General features: G+C 44.5%; 1 protein-coding gene across 1 annotated transcript; it reads left to right on the top strand.

Moving 5' to 3' along the window:
• Nucleotides 1–2246: 2246 nt before the first annotated feature.
• Nucleotides 2247–16109, top strand: IRS4 (insulin receptor substrate 4). Its single transcript, XM_043459102.1, has 2 exons — nucleotides 2247–6015; nucleotides 15883–16109. The coding sequence occupies exons 1-2, from the start codon at nucleotides 2247–2249 to the stop codon at nucleotides 15885–15887; spliced, it is 3774 nt and encodes a 1257-aa protein (XP_043315037.1). The 3' UTR covers nucleotides 15888–16109.
• Nucleotides 16110–16721: the final 612 nt, after the last annotated feature.

Below are 16721 nucleotides of genomic sequence, written 5' to 3' on the forward strand. Positions count from 1 at the left end.
CGGTGCTTGGAAAGGCTTATGAAATATTATAACACCTATCATAAAAATCTCAAATGATTTTATTAATGATCATTTTGGTTATAAGAGTAGGGAATCTTATACATAACGTGACCAAGCAGCCGAAAAGTGGGTAGCAGCTCCAGTCAGAGTTCTGTCAGCCTCCACTCTCCTTCTACCTCCAGCCCCTTTCAGAAATTACGGCTGCTCGTAGCACCTGTGAATATACTGTTTCTAAACCGGTGGCAGCGGAGGGAATGATAATGGTTTTTTTTTTTTTTTTTTTGTAGATAGTCAAAACCAAATCTTTTTTTTCTCAAAATGGGAGCATCAAAAAGGAGCCATTCATCCAAATGTGTTTATTCCGTTTCTAACAGAGAACAAATTCTTAAAGAGGGCAAGGTTGGGGGTTATTTTTATGATGTATACCTTGCCTGGTTTACTGTTAGATTTTATAAATAATACGCTTTGCAGCATCTACCCAGGGGCAAAGGTGAACTGACATTCCATTCTTTTAGAAATACCACATCCCACCCTCCCTCTCCAAAATCCCTCTTTGCAACTGTGGTCACTCCTTTGACATTTTAATGTAACATCAACCCATCGCCACCCTTAGGAAGTTGAAATCCTAGAGAGAGAGAGCGGGATAGAGAGAAACTGAGAAACACTTCAGGAAGTTGCACTTACACTCCACATTCCAGCAGTTTGTCCAGAAACAGAGGAGGCAGTAGTTCTTATTTTTGTGGTATCAAGCTGTACACTGAGATTCAGCAAAAAGCTTCCTTTCTTGACGCGAGGAATGCGAAATATATTCTAGGATATGTGTTAAGTATGGTCCTTTGTTCTAGGTATGAGCTTTTCTTTTTCTAAAGTTTTTCGGTCTCGATCAAGCAAAGGGAAACATTATTTTGAAATTCTCTTAAAGGCGCCTTTCAAAGCCTCTCCCACGGGAAAAGATCACCGCAGCTCAACACTGCTGTATTTGAGTAAGAACCGAGTCCGATTTTTTTTTTCAACATGGCTGTATACTTTGCAGGCCCCCAAATTTGTGCTTTCATAGTCAGCATTAATCAAACAGCCGGAACCACCTTCTTTAGCCAACCTACGTTTCGTGGACTAAAAATGCACCCTAATAAAAGAGGAGGCTCGTTTGGAAAACCTCGCTGTTATTTGTGCGCCCCAGACTCGCGGGCTTTTATCAGGGCTGGAGCAAGCTCGCGAGTGCCTACAGCGCGGTGGGCGGCAGGTCTGAGAGCCCCGGTCGTTAACACGGGTTGCCCACACGTTCTCCCGAGACTCACGCTCGCCGGGCGCGGTGGGAACTAGTGGACCAGACTGTGACAGCAAGAGAATTTATGTGAAGGACGGGAAGAAGAGAGGGCGCCCGACTGGGTCCCGGGGTCACCGTGGCTCGGGGATTTGCACGAATTTATCACTACCATTAACAGCTATTTGCAGAGGGTTGTTTACCGCCGAACGCGCGACAACCAGACGGCGGAGCCCACTTCGCGCCCCAAGCCACGCCTCCTTGCCCCTCAGCACCCCTCCTGCCCCCCAAACTAATTAATTCGAGGCGGTCTGCCTGCCAGACCCTCCCATTGGCTCCCATCCCAGCCAATGAGAATCTGGCAACAGTTTCACCTGGCTTCTGCTTCCCAAATAAACAAACAAGCAGTCCCGGGACCCTGCGAGCTCTCCTCCCCGGCGCCGCCCGAGAGCGTTGCGCTCCGCCCCCTCTCGCCCCCTCCAGCCAATCGAGCCCGGCCGTGGTGCCCCCGCCCGGCCGCCCTCTCCTCCGCCCCTCTCGAACTTCTCCCGATACTCCCCCCACCCCCAGTCCGCGCCTCCGTGGAGTCCCCGTTAGGACCAGCGTGGCCAGGGGCCCCGCCTCCTCCCGTGGGTCCTCCCGAGACCCACAGGCCGGGAGATTCTCCCAGAGGGTCTAGGAGGGGTTGGAGGCGGCTCCACCTCTCGGGCCGGCCACCCCCTCCCTCGCACACCTCTGCGGGCGGCGGCTCGCGCCCCTCTGCTGCGCTTGTAGCAGGAGCCGCAGCGGCAGCCGCGTGAGGCAGCGGTCACGTGTTGTTTTGCCCGCCGCCGCGCGCTTAGAGTGGAGTGGGCGGGGGCGCGGGCCTAGGCGGAGGGGGGGGCTGGGGCGGGCGGAGGGGGTAGACGGCCTCTTCCCCCATCCCTCCCCTCCCCGAGCCCCCCCCTCCCTTTCGCTCACCTTAAAACCCTCGTGCATCACCATGGCTAGTTGCTCCTTCGCTCGCGACCAAGCGACAAGGAGACTGCGAGCTGCAGCGGCGGCAACAGCGGCGGCTCTAGCTGCGGCGGCGACCACCCCGTTTCTTTCCTCGAGAACCCCCACCGCACTCATTGGGACCGGGTCGTCTTGTCCGGGAGCCATGTGGCTCTCCACGGCCACTGGCTCCCGGTCAGACTCGGAGTCCGACGAGGAGGACCTCCCCGTCGGGGACGAAGTCTGCAAACGCGGCTACCTGCGGAAGCAGAAGCATGGGCACTGGCGCTACTTCGTGCTCAAACTCGACACCGCCGACGCCCCAGCTCGGCTGGAATACTACGAAAATGCCAGGAAGTTCCGGCACAGTGTCCGCGCCGCGGCGGCTGCAGCGGCGGCGGCCGCCTCCGGCGCCACGGTCCCCGCACTCATTGCACCGCGGCGCGTGATCACCCTGTACCAGTGCTTCTCGGTGAGCCAGCGAGCCGACGCAAGGTACCCACACCTCATCGCTCTTTTCACCCACAACGAGTATTTCGCGATGGTGGCCGAGAATGAGTCGGAGCAAGAAAGCTGGTACTTGCTGCTCAGCCGCCTCATCCTTGAGAGTAAGCGGCGCCGCTGCGGCACGCTCGGCGCGCAGCCGGAGGGAGAGCCCGCCGCGCTAGCGGCTGCAGCGGCGGCGGAGCCACCCTTCTACAAAGATGTGTGGCAGGTAATAGTCAAGCCCAGGGGGCTGGGGCACCGAAAAGAGCTGAGCGGCGTGTTCCGGCTCTGTCTTACCGACGAGGAGGTTCTGTTCGTGAGGTTAAATACCGAAGTGGCCAGCGTGGTCGTCCAGCTCCTGAGCATCCGTCGCTGTGGGCACTCGGAGCAGTATTTCTTCTTGGAAGTCGGTAGGTCCACCGTCATTGGTCCGGGGGAGCTCTGGATGCAAGTGGATGACTGTGTGGTGGCCCAAAACATGCACGAGCTGTTTTTGGAGAAGATGCGAGCCTTGTGTGCGGACGAGTACAGAGCCCGCTGCCGCAGCTACAGCATCAGCATCAGCGGCCACCTGTTAACCCTGCTGTCCACTAGGAGGCACCTGGACATGCTGCCGCTCGAGCCCGGTGGCTGGCTCCGAAGGTCCCGCTTTGAGCAGTTTTGCCACCTTTGGGCCATCGGTGACGACGGGGAAGACGAGATGCTCCTCTCCAGGCGCTACATAACACCCAATGAGCCTGTGCCCCCCTCCAGACAAGGAAGACTACACCTGCCCAGAGGGCGCAGATCCAGGAGAGCGACTTCAGTGCCAGCCAGCTTTTTCCGCCGCGCCGCACCCAGCCCTGTGCGCATCCAGTGCCCTACAGAAGCCCTCCACGACCGAGATCCCGTGTCTCCTGAAGCCTCTGGTTCTGGCTCTGGCAACTCGGGGGAAGAAGGCGGTCCTCAGGGCAAAGAGGATCAGGAAGAAAACGAAGGTGACTATATGCCCATGAACAACTGGGGCTCGGGAAATGGCCGGGGCTCAGGAAGTGGACAGGGTTCAAGTGGGCAAGGCTCCAGTAGCCAAAGCTCCGGGGGAAGTCAGTGCTCAGGCAGGGGGCATGGCTCCGGAGGTGGTCAGGGTTCAAGTGGCAGCCATGGCTCAAGTGGCAGAGGCTCTGGGGAGCAGAGTGCAGGAGGAAACCAGTGCTCGGGAGACGGCCAGGGCACCGCTGGGCATGGCTCAGGCAGTGGCCAGGGAGCTGGAGGTGGGCACGGCTCAGGCCGTGGCCAGGGGCCCGGAGATGGCCACGGCTCAGGCGGTGGCAAGAACTCGGGAGGGGGCAAAGGCTCAGGGAGTGGGAAGGGCCCCGAAGGCAATGGTGATCGTGGGAAATCTCTGAAGAAAAGATCCTACTTTGGCAAATTAACTCAAAGCAAGCAACAGCAAATGCCGCCACCTCCGCCACCTCCACCCCCACCCCCACCAGGTGCAGCAACTGGTGGCAAAGGGAAGTCTGGGGGAAGGTTCCGACTTTATTTTTGTGCAGACAGAGGGGCCACAAAAGAACGTAAAGAAGCCAAAGAAGTGAAAGACACGGAGCCCCCAGAAGGTGCAGCTCGGGGGCCCCACAGAGCCAGAGCTTTTGATGAAGACGAGGATGATCCCTATGTGCCAATGAGGCCAGGCGTGGCTGCTCCTCTCGCAAGCTCCAGTGACTACATGCCCATGGCTCCTCAAAATGTCTCTGTGTCCAAAAAGCGGCACTCTCGATCACCTTTCGAAGATTCGAGAGGGTACATGATGATGTTTCCCAGAGTGAGCCCACCACCTGTGCCAAGTCCTCCAAAAGCACCTGATCCTGCTAAAGAGGATGACTCAAAGGACAATGACAGTGATAGTGACTACATGTTCATGGCTCCTGGAGCTGGCGCCATTCCCAAAAACCCCAGAAATCCTCAGGGAGGCGCTTCCTCCAAAAGTTGGAGCTCCTACTTCTCTCTGCCAAATCCTTTTCGGAGCTCCCCATTGGGACAGAGTGACCACAGTGAATATGTACCGATGTTACCTGGAAAATTCCTAGGAAAGGGCCTAGAGAAGGAAGTCTCATCTAACAGAGGCCCCAAAGATACAGCTTCAAAGCCTTCAGCTGAAGGGTCGTTCTCAAAGCCTAGAGATGGGGGATCACCTTCCAAGCGTTCAGGTGATGGGCCCCCCAAGAACAAGGCTAAGAGACCTAATAGACTTCCTTTTATGACCAAAGGAAACAAAGTCAAGCCAAAACCACAAAAGCCCACACAGGAGCAGAGAGAAGCCGACAGCCCTGGGGGCTACGTCAACATTGACTTCCCTAAGAGAGGTTATAATATGCCAGATCCATGTCTTCAAAGACTTCCAGGTGTGTGGGGCATAATTGCCGACCCCAGACAGTTTGCCTTTTCCAATTATGTGAATGTTGAGTTCGGAGTGCCGTTTCCAAATCCAGCAGACAACCTCTCAGATCTCTTCAGAGCTATCCCAGGTGCCAATCCCTTCTTTCTGGAAGGTGCTACAGGGAGCACTGCTAATAGGGAAGAAGGTGACTACATCGAAGTGATTTTCAACCCAGCGATGACACCAGCTGTGCCTTTTGCTGACAGTGCCATTCGCTACGATGCCGAAACCGGTCGCATCTACGTGGTCGACCCATTTTGTGAGTGCTGTATGAACATTTCTCTCTCCCCCAGCCGCTGCTGCGAACGACCACCTGTAGCGAGGCTGCTGCTGCGAGAAGAGATCGAGCGAAGGCGCCCACAAAGCCGTTCGCAAAGTTTCTTTGCAGCCGCCAGAGCCGCCATCTCGGCTTTCCCGACCGACAGCCTCGAGAGAGACCTATCCGCCTCCTTCGCCGCGGCCGCGGCCGCCGTGCCAACCTTAGCCGTGGGCCGGGCTTTAGCCGCCGCCTCCGCTTTGGTCGCAGCTCCCGGCATCGGCGCAGCAGCCGCCGGCCTCGAGGCCGCCGCTGGATTTGACTCCGCCTCCGCCCGCTGGTTCCTACCTGTTGCCAATGCTGCTGGTGCCGCGGTCAGGGGGGCCCAAGACGTTGCGGGTGGCTCGAACCGCAGAGCCCCAAACCCATCAGCAGACCTGGCCGGAGGTGAGAACCGAGCCGGTGGGGCTGCCGCTGCAGCCGCCGCTCCGCCTCCATCACCTGGCCGCGGCCGGGTGCCCAGACCCCCAGAGCGAGAAGATTCTGACGACGACGACACGTACGTGAGAATGGACTTTGCAAGACGTGACAACGGGAAGTTCGACTCTCCCCAAAGAGGTTGGTGATTTTTTAATTCATTTCCCTGAAGTTAGTGGCGATTCCTTAATAAATCGATGCACTCCCCCTGTTTACAGTTTTAGGAATATATTTCATTCACTGGTGCTTATTTAGAATGGAAAGTAGAATTCTGTTTTAATCATTCATTCATGTGAATCATTATTATATTAAAACTGAAGTTTTAATATAGTAAGTTTCTTACCTGGAAAGCACTGATTATCGATTAAACATTGGTTCTACTTTTTAGAAGTAGTTCAAACTTAAGGATGTGTAACATGATGCTTTCAGATAGACTTTCTTAACGCTTATGATTTATGCAAACAGGACGTCGTCGTCCGTGGAATCCCATTAACTCATTTTCAAATCAACATGTAAAAGCTGCTTTTCTGCAAATGACCACATTTAATTGCAGGACATTTAATAAGAGCACTGGATATTAAGCAGTAATAATCAACTGTTAACCTTTGCGAGTTGATGACCTTCTCCTCTGAAAATTATTTTTTAAAGAAGCAGTCATGGTTATGTTGGTTTGCTGAGATTTACCAAGAAGGTTGAATCTCAATTGTTAGTGTGAATGTCTGGAGGGAACCAAAGGTAAATAATACAGAACAACAGGTGATTGAAAGAAGACGGTGTTTGACTCTGGAATGTGTTTTGGTGTTAATTTGTTTTGTTTTTACACAGGATAAATTGCTGGAAATCTTGAGAGTTCCTTTTCTATGTCACTAATAGTGACAGGCAAGTCATCTGCTGGGCCACATTTTCTTCATGTAATTCCCCCCCACCCCGCCCCCGCCAAAGAGGGTATGGTAATACGATAATGGGTATGACTATTTGTTTGAAAGGTTTAAAAACCATTTAAAACATCTAATTGGTGCATCTTCTGGGCAATTCAGTAAAGCAGGATAGTAAGCCTGGGGGCAGACCTGACCTCAGGGGCAGCTTACCCTGGAAGAGGGAAAGTTTTTTTTTAAAGGGTTACTTTTCCAAAGGAAGAAACAAGAAAGAATAGGATCTGTCAGACTTGGAAATAAGACTTCAAGTAAATCTGTTGTATACATCGTGCAGTGTTGTTACAGTGTCCCTGGAGACATTCTTGAGAAACAGTTTTGGGAGATGTCTCCATAGTCTCCACTGCCTCCCCTCTTTACTGATATGTGTTTCTTTTCCAGGGAAGAGAAGGGATGGACCCCAGCAGTTTTCATTCCAGTAGTCAGTTTAGTGAAGATTCTTGCTTTGCTTGCTTTGTGGAATGCTTTTGTGATTGGATCTCTGCCCACTGTGCTTGATCAGGCAGAACAAGTCAGGGACTGATCACAACAGTCACCTAACAAGCTCCCTATTTAGTGCAGGTGTAGCCCTCCTCCCCTCTTTCCCCCTGCTTTAGAAAACTTGCCTTACAAAAACTCATGTTTGTAGCATGGACACATTAAGGAGTGACCATTAAAACAACAAAAGGATGCTTTGGCATGCCAAAGGGTTCAATTCAGGTCTCCTTTAAATTGTGAGGACCCCCCCCGACCCACACATGTGGGCACTTACACACGATGATCAGTACTAACAGAACCATGCGTTTAAAATATACAACACTGTTTCCAAGCATTTAATTCATACCAAGCTTTTCAAGAACAGATCTATTTTATTCCGTAAAGCACACCTGGAAACTGGTCTTAAGCCATTGTTTGAGCCTAACTGATACTGATGTGGGTGTTCCATAGCAATCTATGTCCCTGTGGTGTTGTGGAAAGGACAAGTTTTCGTAGAGGTTTGCCTATATTTTCCACTACTCTTTGTTTCAGCAAAGATGAAAGTTAGTGAAAATTTCTTGTTCCTTAAATAAACCCTGTCTTCCCAAATATTATCTAGATCATGAAATAATTAGCATAGGTTACTGATTTATGAATAACTTCAGATAACTTTGTAGCTATTCTGGAGGCTAATGTTCTGTAAATGTGTTGTTCCTTGAGGAAATTCCTAACTTTATCGAGCAAGGAGGCTGTATCTCACAGGGAGGTAAGTGCTTAGGTTAAAACAAGAGAGGGAATGTGAAAGGACTTTGGGCCTTTAAAGCACTTTGCAAATATAACATATTTTAATTTTGTCGTTGGATTAACAAACATTGACATTTCAACAATTTCAACAGGTGATTTAGTTTCTTGCAAAAATGATTGGTCCTGAGACTGATTAAGGCACATTATTTACTGAGATATATAAAAGCAAGGATATATAGAAAGAAACTGAAGGAAATTACTTTTGCTACCACCTTAATGCAAATTGATACAGTGGAATGTTGTCTGTGAAGGGTTAAGAGCAAGCTGGCTGATTCTGATCATTTTGTGACTATAAAGAATAGTTTTCACCCATTTCTGATCTTGCTTCCGCCTTCCTAACATTAAAAAAAAAAAAGATCACTTTAGAAAATAACAAATATGCTTTGACAAAGGAACAAAAGCACAGTCTTCATTAGGAGTTAGGTATCTCTCAGGGTAATTTTAATTTTTGCAAATGCTTAGAAGAGTGCTTGGCACATAGTAAGTGTTACACGTGAATTATTATGCAACTAATGCAACTACTGTCGTTGTTACTGTTGGTATTATTATTACATTTAGAAAAAACACAAAGCTAAAGTTTTGTGTCCCCAAATCCCACTTTTTAGTCAGTCGTATTTTCACTTAAAATGGTTTACATGCTTCTTCAGAATTGGCATCTTTACAGTTGGGATCTGTTTGTAACTTAAGTGAGATGAAGGGAGCCCATAAGGCAGTGAGACAGCTTTGTTCATATAACACAAAATTAATATGTAATCTCATTTACCCACAATTCATACTGCATATAAGTAAGTACTTCAAAGCCATTTGTTTAAGACAGTTGGAACCACCCATAAATATAAACTGGACTTGAGTTTTTAATAAATGAACTAATTTAAGAAGTGTGAAGTCCTCAGATTTTAAACACATGGGTTATAAGTATTAGCATTTATAAGGAGAATGCAGTTTTTTTATATGTTTATTCTGGCTCTTGATTTACGAATACATTTTTACTTCTTTTACTGTTGTATCTGATGTAGAATTCATAGTTTGAAGTTAGTTAAGGTTAAAAATAATTCACTGATTTTCCATTCCAGAGATGAGAAGGTAAAAGCAACTCTCGGAGGGGTGAGAGAATTGGCCAAATTAGTAATGTTATAATAGCACTTGGTATTAAAAAGCAAAAAAAACAAGCTGTATTAATTACCTTTTGAAATTTTAGTCCCTGTTATTAACACGAAGGAGGTATAAGCTCCTTTTCAGTGTACTACCGCCAAATCCTCTTGCTATAAATTATAGGTGCTGAGAGCAAATTTTTTGTTTATTGGACTTATTTGTTATACATTACTAGAGTTAAATCTCTGCATAGCAGAGATTTCTCAATCACCATTGTTGGGTCACTTATTTTAGACAACATTCATCCCCACCAAAAAAAAAAAAAAAAAAAAAACTGGATGGTTATTTGGAGTAGAGGTATTTGATCTATAACAATTAAAGAGGATTTCATTCTATTAAAGTTATCTAAAGGTGTTGGCAATCATTATTTATGTGGATTCATTCTATTTTTGAGTAATCCATCCCAGGTGATTTTGGAATTTTGGCTACTCACTAGCAAAGTATCTCTTTAAACAAGGACTAGGACTTGAATATCACACATGCATCAGTACTCAAACAAGATCTCTTACTTTCTTTTCCTTCCCCTAATTAACAAACATGAACTATAAGGCTTCAGAGTCATTAACAGGAAACTATTTGGGGAACAAACTCTTCGAGTGACCCCCAAGTTTTCATGTTGAAATAGGTGAGGATAACCAGTGTAGAGAGAAATCAGGCATCTTGTGTGTGATTTAAAAGGGATCATTGTTAAATTGTCAACTTGTTGATGGAGGAAATGCTTTACAGTTGCCTACTGCATTATAATTTGCAAAGCATATTTACATTCATTATTTTACTGGGGGATAGCAGGTACTGGAGCTGAAGTTGGTGTTAAGAACTTTCCCATGGTCAAAGAGGTAAGTGGCAGAGCAGAAAATCAAATCCATACATTTGATTTCAAGTCCAGTGCTCCACCCAGCATACCACACTGCCCTTTCATCAGATGTTCAATCTGCTATTTTCCTATTGATGAAGATTATGATATAGGCAAGGTTGGGGAAATTTCCAAGTCTTCTTGAATTTGATAGTATACAATTTGCTTATAAGTAATTCATTCGGAGTGTTATAATTTTGAGCCATCCACCAGAGATTGGGTCATTTTCATTACATTGAACTGTTTATAGCTTTGGAATAAAAGAATATAACTTGTACTGGAATTGAAGGGTTTAAATCTGGTTGCAGGAGGAGTTTGCTCATCTTTACCTCCCAAACACAAATACTCTATTTGGATTTCACAGAAACACTGAAAGGAATGAAAGGGGTGTATTCAATAAACTTCTGTTAATGATCCTTTCCTTAAGTAAAGTCACCTGTGTGTGGTTTTTCCAAATACTCCATTGACATTTGCCAGTTATTACCAAAAGTCTTTCAACTCCTTTTTGTCTATATGTATAAAATCTGATATTCTAGTCGGCACCATCATGGTGCAAACAAAAAACAGAATAAGATGAGACAGGTGGGAAAAAAAAGCATTGTAGTAAGAGATGCTCTTCATTTGTTTAAAATGCAGATTTGCCCTTGGCAGTCAGGGAAGAACATTTTAGAAACCTCGAAAATCGAATCCTTTCCTAGGGACATAAAAATCTTTGTTTAAAAATAAATTCATTTTGCTTAGCACCATTTTAAAAAATGTTTTATGACTATGTAAAAATAGCTCAGACATTTTATTGGCAGTATTGGAAAATAACTTTTGTAAAATGCTTAATTAAAGCCTGCAGTATGTTTTGTCTAAGAGGTGCTGCCAGGCTCGAAGATGGTGAAAATCATTTACTGGAAAACACTGCATGGTTCTGAGTGAGAAGTGAGAGATGAAAAAGGCTACATTTTATAATAATGAAATGAATACAGCACACTCAGTTTTTACCACAACTATCAGTTGCTAATTTTAAGGCTACTGATAAAATTGCCAGGACAATAGGTTCACCATATAACATCAAACTGCATTCTCTAGCAATTCTGCATTGGTTATTGGTTGTTCAGCAACAGGTCTTAGATTTTCATCTTCTTTTTCAGATGTTAGGCTGCACACTTGAGAAATAGAGGTTTTTAAAGATTTTTCTTTTTAATGTAGACCTATATCCTAGTTCAGATTTGCATTCTTTTAGAGGGTACCTTACTATTTCTGACTAATTTCTTTTAGAATTAATGAAAATATGTACTGAAATATTTAGTGAAATGAGAAAGTTATTGCACTTTTCCTCTGACTTCCTGACACCCCCTTTCTTATGGGTTGTTTTCTGTTAGTCTTACCCTCCCTAATTTCAGGAAAACATGCCTTTCCTGGCCTCTCTCTGGCAGTAAAGGTGAGCCCACTCTGGGAGTTCCACAAGGGAAGGGAGGCCCTCAGAGGGAAGACTTCTTTCCTGAGAAGTTGCTGCTCCTAGTTCACAGCCTGCCTGTGCTCCACTCACAGGAAGAGCATTGCTTGCCTGTCCTGGTCTCACTTTTTGGCACAGAGGCAGCTGGGCTGGTGTTTAAAGCAGTTTTCATGGTTGGATTGACCACACTATGTTTGATGCTAGCCAGGTCTTCTGGATTTACTGAATATCCAATTCCCCATAAACTGTAGTCACTTTAGCTAGTTTTCACAATTTATATCATTTGCCTCTCTATGATTACTAATTTACTACTTGTAGACTTGAAACTTAGAGAATATCAATGAAGACTGACTCTAAATTCACCTTGAAAATGACTCACACCTGCACCCATGGTGCCCTTGAAAGTTTGACCAATATATATGGTTTTAAACTCCTGCTGCTGCTTTTTACTTTTTCTTTTTTGGCCACAGCACGTGGCTTGTGGGATCTTAATTCCCTTACCAGCGATCGAACTCGTGCCCACGGCAATGAAAGCATGAAATTTTAACTACTGAACCACCAGGGAATTCCCACTCCTGCTTTTTCGTAAGTTACGCCTCCGTCCTCACCCTCAGACCTCCCCAACCCCACCCCTCACTACTGCCACCCTGGCCCTGTTATTACAGCTGCTTGAATTTAGGGGACCCTATTCTTATTACTATGGCTTGAAGAGATCTTTTCCTGGAGTCTCATATTAAAACTTCGAACATGTCTCCTCACAGAAATGATGTTGTACATGACTGTTGGGTGCAGTCAAAATCGTTCCCCTCTCAGTTCGGGATCTGCTTGTGTGGACGAACCTACGAACCTGTCCACTATTTATTTATAATATTGTTTTCATAGGATAATTTATTTTGAGTTTCAACTAAACAATGAGCCCTGGAATATGTCTCTTGTAAATCAGAGACTGCCTATATTAGAATTCCAGTAACTTGCATTCCTTAAGTCTTCAGTAACTAGGCAGCAGCATGAAGTGGCCTGAGTGTGTGTTGGGAGGTAGTGGAGAAGCTGACCTGTGATGAAAATCCTGTAGCTGATCCCCAAATAGTTTGTATCCAGATAATCAAGACCTGAATGAACATGCATAAGTGGTCCAGGGCTTGCTTTCAAACGGCAGGTGTGAAGCAATTGAACTGACCTTTGAAGAGATGGAGGTTTACAAGCATCATTCATTTTCCTTAACAGATTCTTTTGAGTTTTCCATCACAAAACCGTTGCCAGTATAGGGAGAAGCATATTTGAGCTTCTAATCAATGAAGGAGACAATAGTCTGTTATGATTGGTGTTGTAAAGACTAGTGGCAGTTATTGCTAGTTTTCACCCTTGAGGGATAGCACTTCAATTAAGCTCTTTAGAGTCATCTTCCTATGTATTTACAGGGCATAGAAAGATGTGATGATCTGTTTCTTATTGGTGGAAAAAAATCTACATATAAGCCAGAGGCAATGCTAAACTAAGTAATGTAACTGTATTATTACACACTCATCTTTGGGTTAAATGCTTCCATTTCCTCCTCATTTAGTTTGTTCCATCTTCAGTGCTTCACTTGTTGCCCCCGCTTGTTGGTGATCACCAGTTGACCATGGGGCTGGATAGCATGTTGTCTAATAAAATTTTCAACAGAACTTGAATTGTTTCTTTAGTTCTAGGAAGATTGGAGGTAAGATAACAGGCCATGGGATTGGGGAGAGTGGAAAAAGAATGAGAGACTAACTGGATATATTATCATTTGGGCTTCTCTGGGAAGGGGAACCACTGCTCTGTTGGACTTTAGGCAGTAATAGAGGCATGTTTGAGATTCACATGAAGAGACCTGGAATGCCCTGGAGGAACTGCCTGCTTTGCTCACCCTATACATTTGCGGGAGTATTGATGTCATGTGTGTTTTATCAGTATATTAAAGATTAATGGGCAGGTTTATATAATTATAAAAACTGAGATAGAAACATTTGCTGCATTTGTTTTTGAGAAGAAAATGATATCTGTCAGATTTGGGGGGCCACAAGTAGGAGAATGTTTTGACCCATCAGAGTCCATTGAGGTTTTATCCCTTCTGGAGAAGGGGTGGAATTAACTTGTCATTAAAAAGACCTTTGCTTAATCAGAAAGTTAGAATACGTGATACAGTAATTATTTATAACCCATCAGTCTCAAGTGGAAGTAATACATCAAAATCATATCACGTTATTAAAAGCACCGCCATTTACCTTCCTGGTGGTGAAATGATATCAAAATGAACAGGAAACAGAACTCAGATATGACTGTCAGCCCTTTGATTCATTTTCCAGACTGTTTCTGATGGAGTGTTAATCCCAAATTGCTTTCCTTTGCCAGCCATCAAGCTTCTGGTTTATTTCTTATGGTGTTCTTTGAAATGTTCTTGGGGAATGTAAACTCATTTTAATATTGGCCTAAGTAAAACAGGATTATACAGGTAAATCTGTGGCTCAAGTTCCCATAATGCATTTCAAAAGCAAATTATTTTTGGATTATCTTGTTTTCGATAGCAGTATTTCTTTCTACTGGCATGGCTAATCAAGAGTTGACGAATATATTTTGTAAAGTAAACTTGAAATCACACCATTATTTGCTAGGTTTTAGTATGTTATCAAGCATTCACTCAATGCTGGTGTGTAGGTGTCATGGGAAAACAATTGAAATACAAATCAAATTTTTATTAGAACCCCTATCACTTTTAAAAAAGTAAAGGAAGAAAGCTCTAATAGGAACAAATGCCCCTAATTTCAGGCTTAGTGTAATGTTGTTGGGGTAGTCAGATGGAGCTTAATTTGTATGTTTCTAGGAAAACACTTGTGAAATACAGGGAGTAGTAAGAAATCTCCTTTAAGGCATATTCAGTATACTATGTATGAACGTTTTTATATTAAAACAAAGCAAACCAAATTAGGTGCAGTACCTTTCTAACCTTAAACTTCTGTTAAAAACCTCTGGCTGACAGTAGTTTCAAAATTCTGTAATGCTAGTACAGTCTAATTTTGCAGCAGATAACTGAGCATGGACCATCATGGTTAACCTCTACTGATCACACCTTTCATCCTATGTAAGCTTGATAAATACATAGAGTCTAAAATTTCCTAAGCCAACTGTTGACAGGAAAACAATATCTTTCCTAATCTATGGTGTTAATTAAAAATTTATTTCATGTGCCCTGTAGAGTAAATCATGACTGAATTGCCGTAAGTAGGTGGGAGGGGAGTGGAGAGCTTTGATGCTTCATGGAGATGCAAGTGGTTACATTTTGAAAACCTCTGATGAAAGAGTGAATAGTTAACATGTATCAGTTCAGGTCAGTTGCTCAGTCAGGTCAGGCTCTTTGTGACCCCTGTTTTAATACAAGATCTTGTACTTGCAGCCTACTTTGGGGAATGCTTTCCATGGATTCTTTTAGGTCAGCTATAATGAAATGGAGTATTTGGTTCTTTGATGTGACTTGGTCTTAACACTCACATCCCATAATCAATTTGCTGACCATTTATCCCCATCCCTTCTGCAATCCAGCACCTTCTTCAGTATACCAGACACCCTTCCTCTGCCCCACTCCCAATTATGTACCCTCTTAATAAGCAAAAGGACAAGAGAGTAATACCAGAACTTTTTTTTTTTTAAAGACAGATGGAGATTTCATTCAAATCTCCTTTGCAGGTATGACCTTACTCTTTTAGATGAAATCCTCGTGGCTCAGACAGTAAGAAAATCTTCTTGCAGTGCAGAAGACCTGGGTTCAATCCCTGGGCCGGGAAGAACCCCTGGAGAAGGGAATGGCAACCCACTCCAGTGTTCTTGCCTGGAGAATTCCATGGACAGAGGAGCCTGGTTGGCTATAGTCTATGGGGTCACAGAGTCAGACACGACTGAGTGACTAACACCTTAGTGATTGAATCTGGAGACTAGCACCAACGCTGTGCTTGAATCGTTTGACTCATGCCACATAATTTGGTGAAGCATAGTCAAGCATGTGAGAGAAGAAAAAGCTGCTCTTTGTCCACCCAACGCCAGGCTGACTTGCTGGCCTCACTGGGAGAAAGTAGAGCAGTGCATGCACATTGACAAAGCTGCTATCCACTGGAAAATTCAGAGTGGAGCCTGGGGGCAAAAGGAGTAACTGCCCTTAGGTCTTTGTGGGGCTTGTGCTGGTGTTTGTCATAGGCATCCAGCCTAGTACGTATGTCCTTGCCAAGGAAGTGTCCTCAATATGGTTCTCAAAACTACTAGTTCAATTTTGTTTTAGAACAGGGTGGGGGTAAAAACGCTTCACAGTTTAATCCTGAAAGTAACACTTATTCTGTCATCTTTTATTTTTTTCCTAGAGTGATTACATTGCCACAAACAATTTAGAAGAAACGTGATGCTTATGGAATTTCATCTTTGTCTACTCCAGATCTGCCTAAAAGAGAATTCACAGGCTTCTGAATAGAAAGCAACCTGAATTTCTAAAAGCCTACAAGTGGATGCTGGCAGTTGAATAATCTTAACACAGATCATTGTTAGTGCTGCCTTATAGATCCGGTGATTTTGAATTAAGAAATTCACTCTACTTTGCTTTTATTTTCTGATTTCCCTCCTCAATCTGTCATTTTGAAAGGAAACAAATGTATAAAAGTGAATATCTCACAACTTGCTCCTTCTTAAGAACATTACTGACCTATGTATAAATGTGGCCAATATCAATTTTACTAATGTATAAAACTTAGATTTAGTTTTGAAGTTGAAAACCCTTGAAATAAGAGGAGATAAAGAAGGTTATGTTCCTGAGAAGGTAGGTATGATCTGGAATCTTTCTGAGTAGTATATATACAAAACTTTTCTTGATCAAAGACTTAAACTTCAACTGGACTGATATCTGGATGAGACATTTCTAATATTTTAAATGCAGGACCAAAGGGCAGATTATCTCAGTTTTGTTCATGAACAGAACTGCAACTTTCTGTCCACATTCACTGTTAACTGATATCTTGACTGAACTTTGCCAATGTTATAAAGACAGAACTGGAGAACAGAGGATCTGTTTCTTCATATACAATACTGTGATATTCTGCTTGCAAATCAATTGAACATTTCCAAAACCATTCTTTTTTTTTTTTAATTTTAAAACCTACATTTTCCCCCTAAATGAAGCAAAGTTCTTCAGAAAGTCTCTTCACGAAGA

This window comes from Cervus canadensis, chromosome X (genome assembly GCF_019320065.1).
Source record: "Cervus canadensis isolate Bull #8, Minnesota chromosome X, ASM1932006v1, whole genome shotgun sequence".
NCBI lineage: Eukaryota > Metazoa > Chordata > Mammalia > Artiodactyla > Cervidae > Cervus > Cervus canadensis.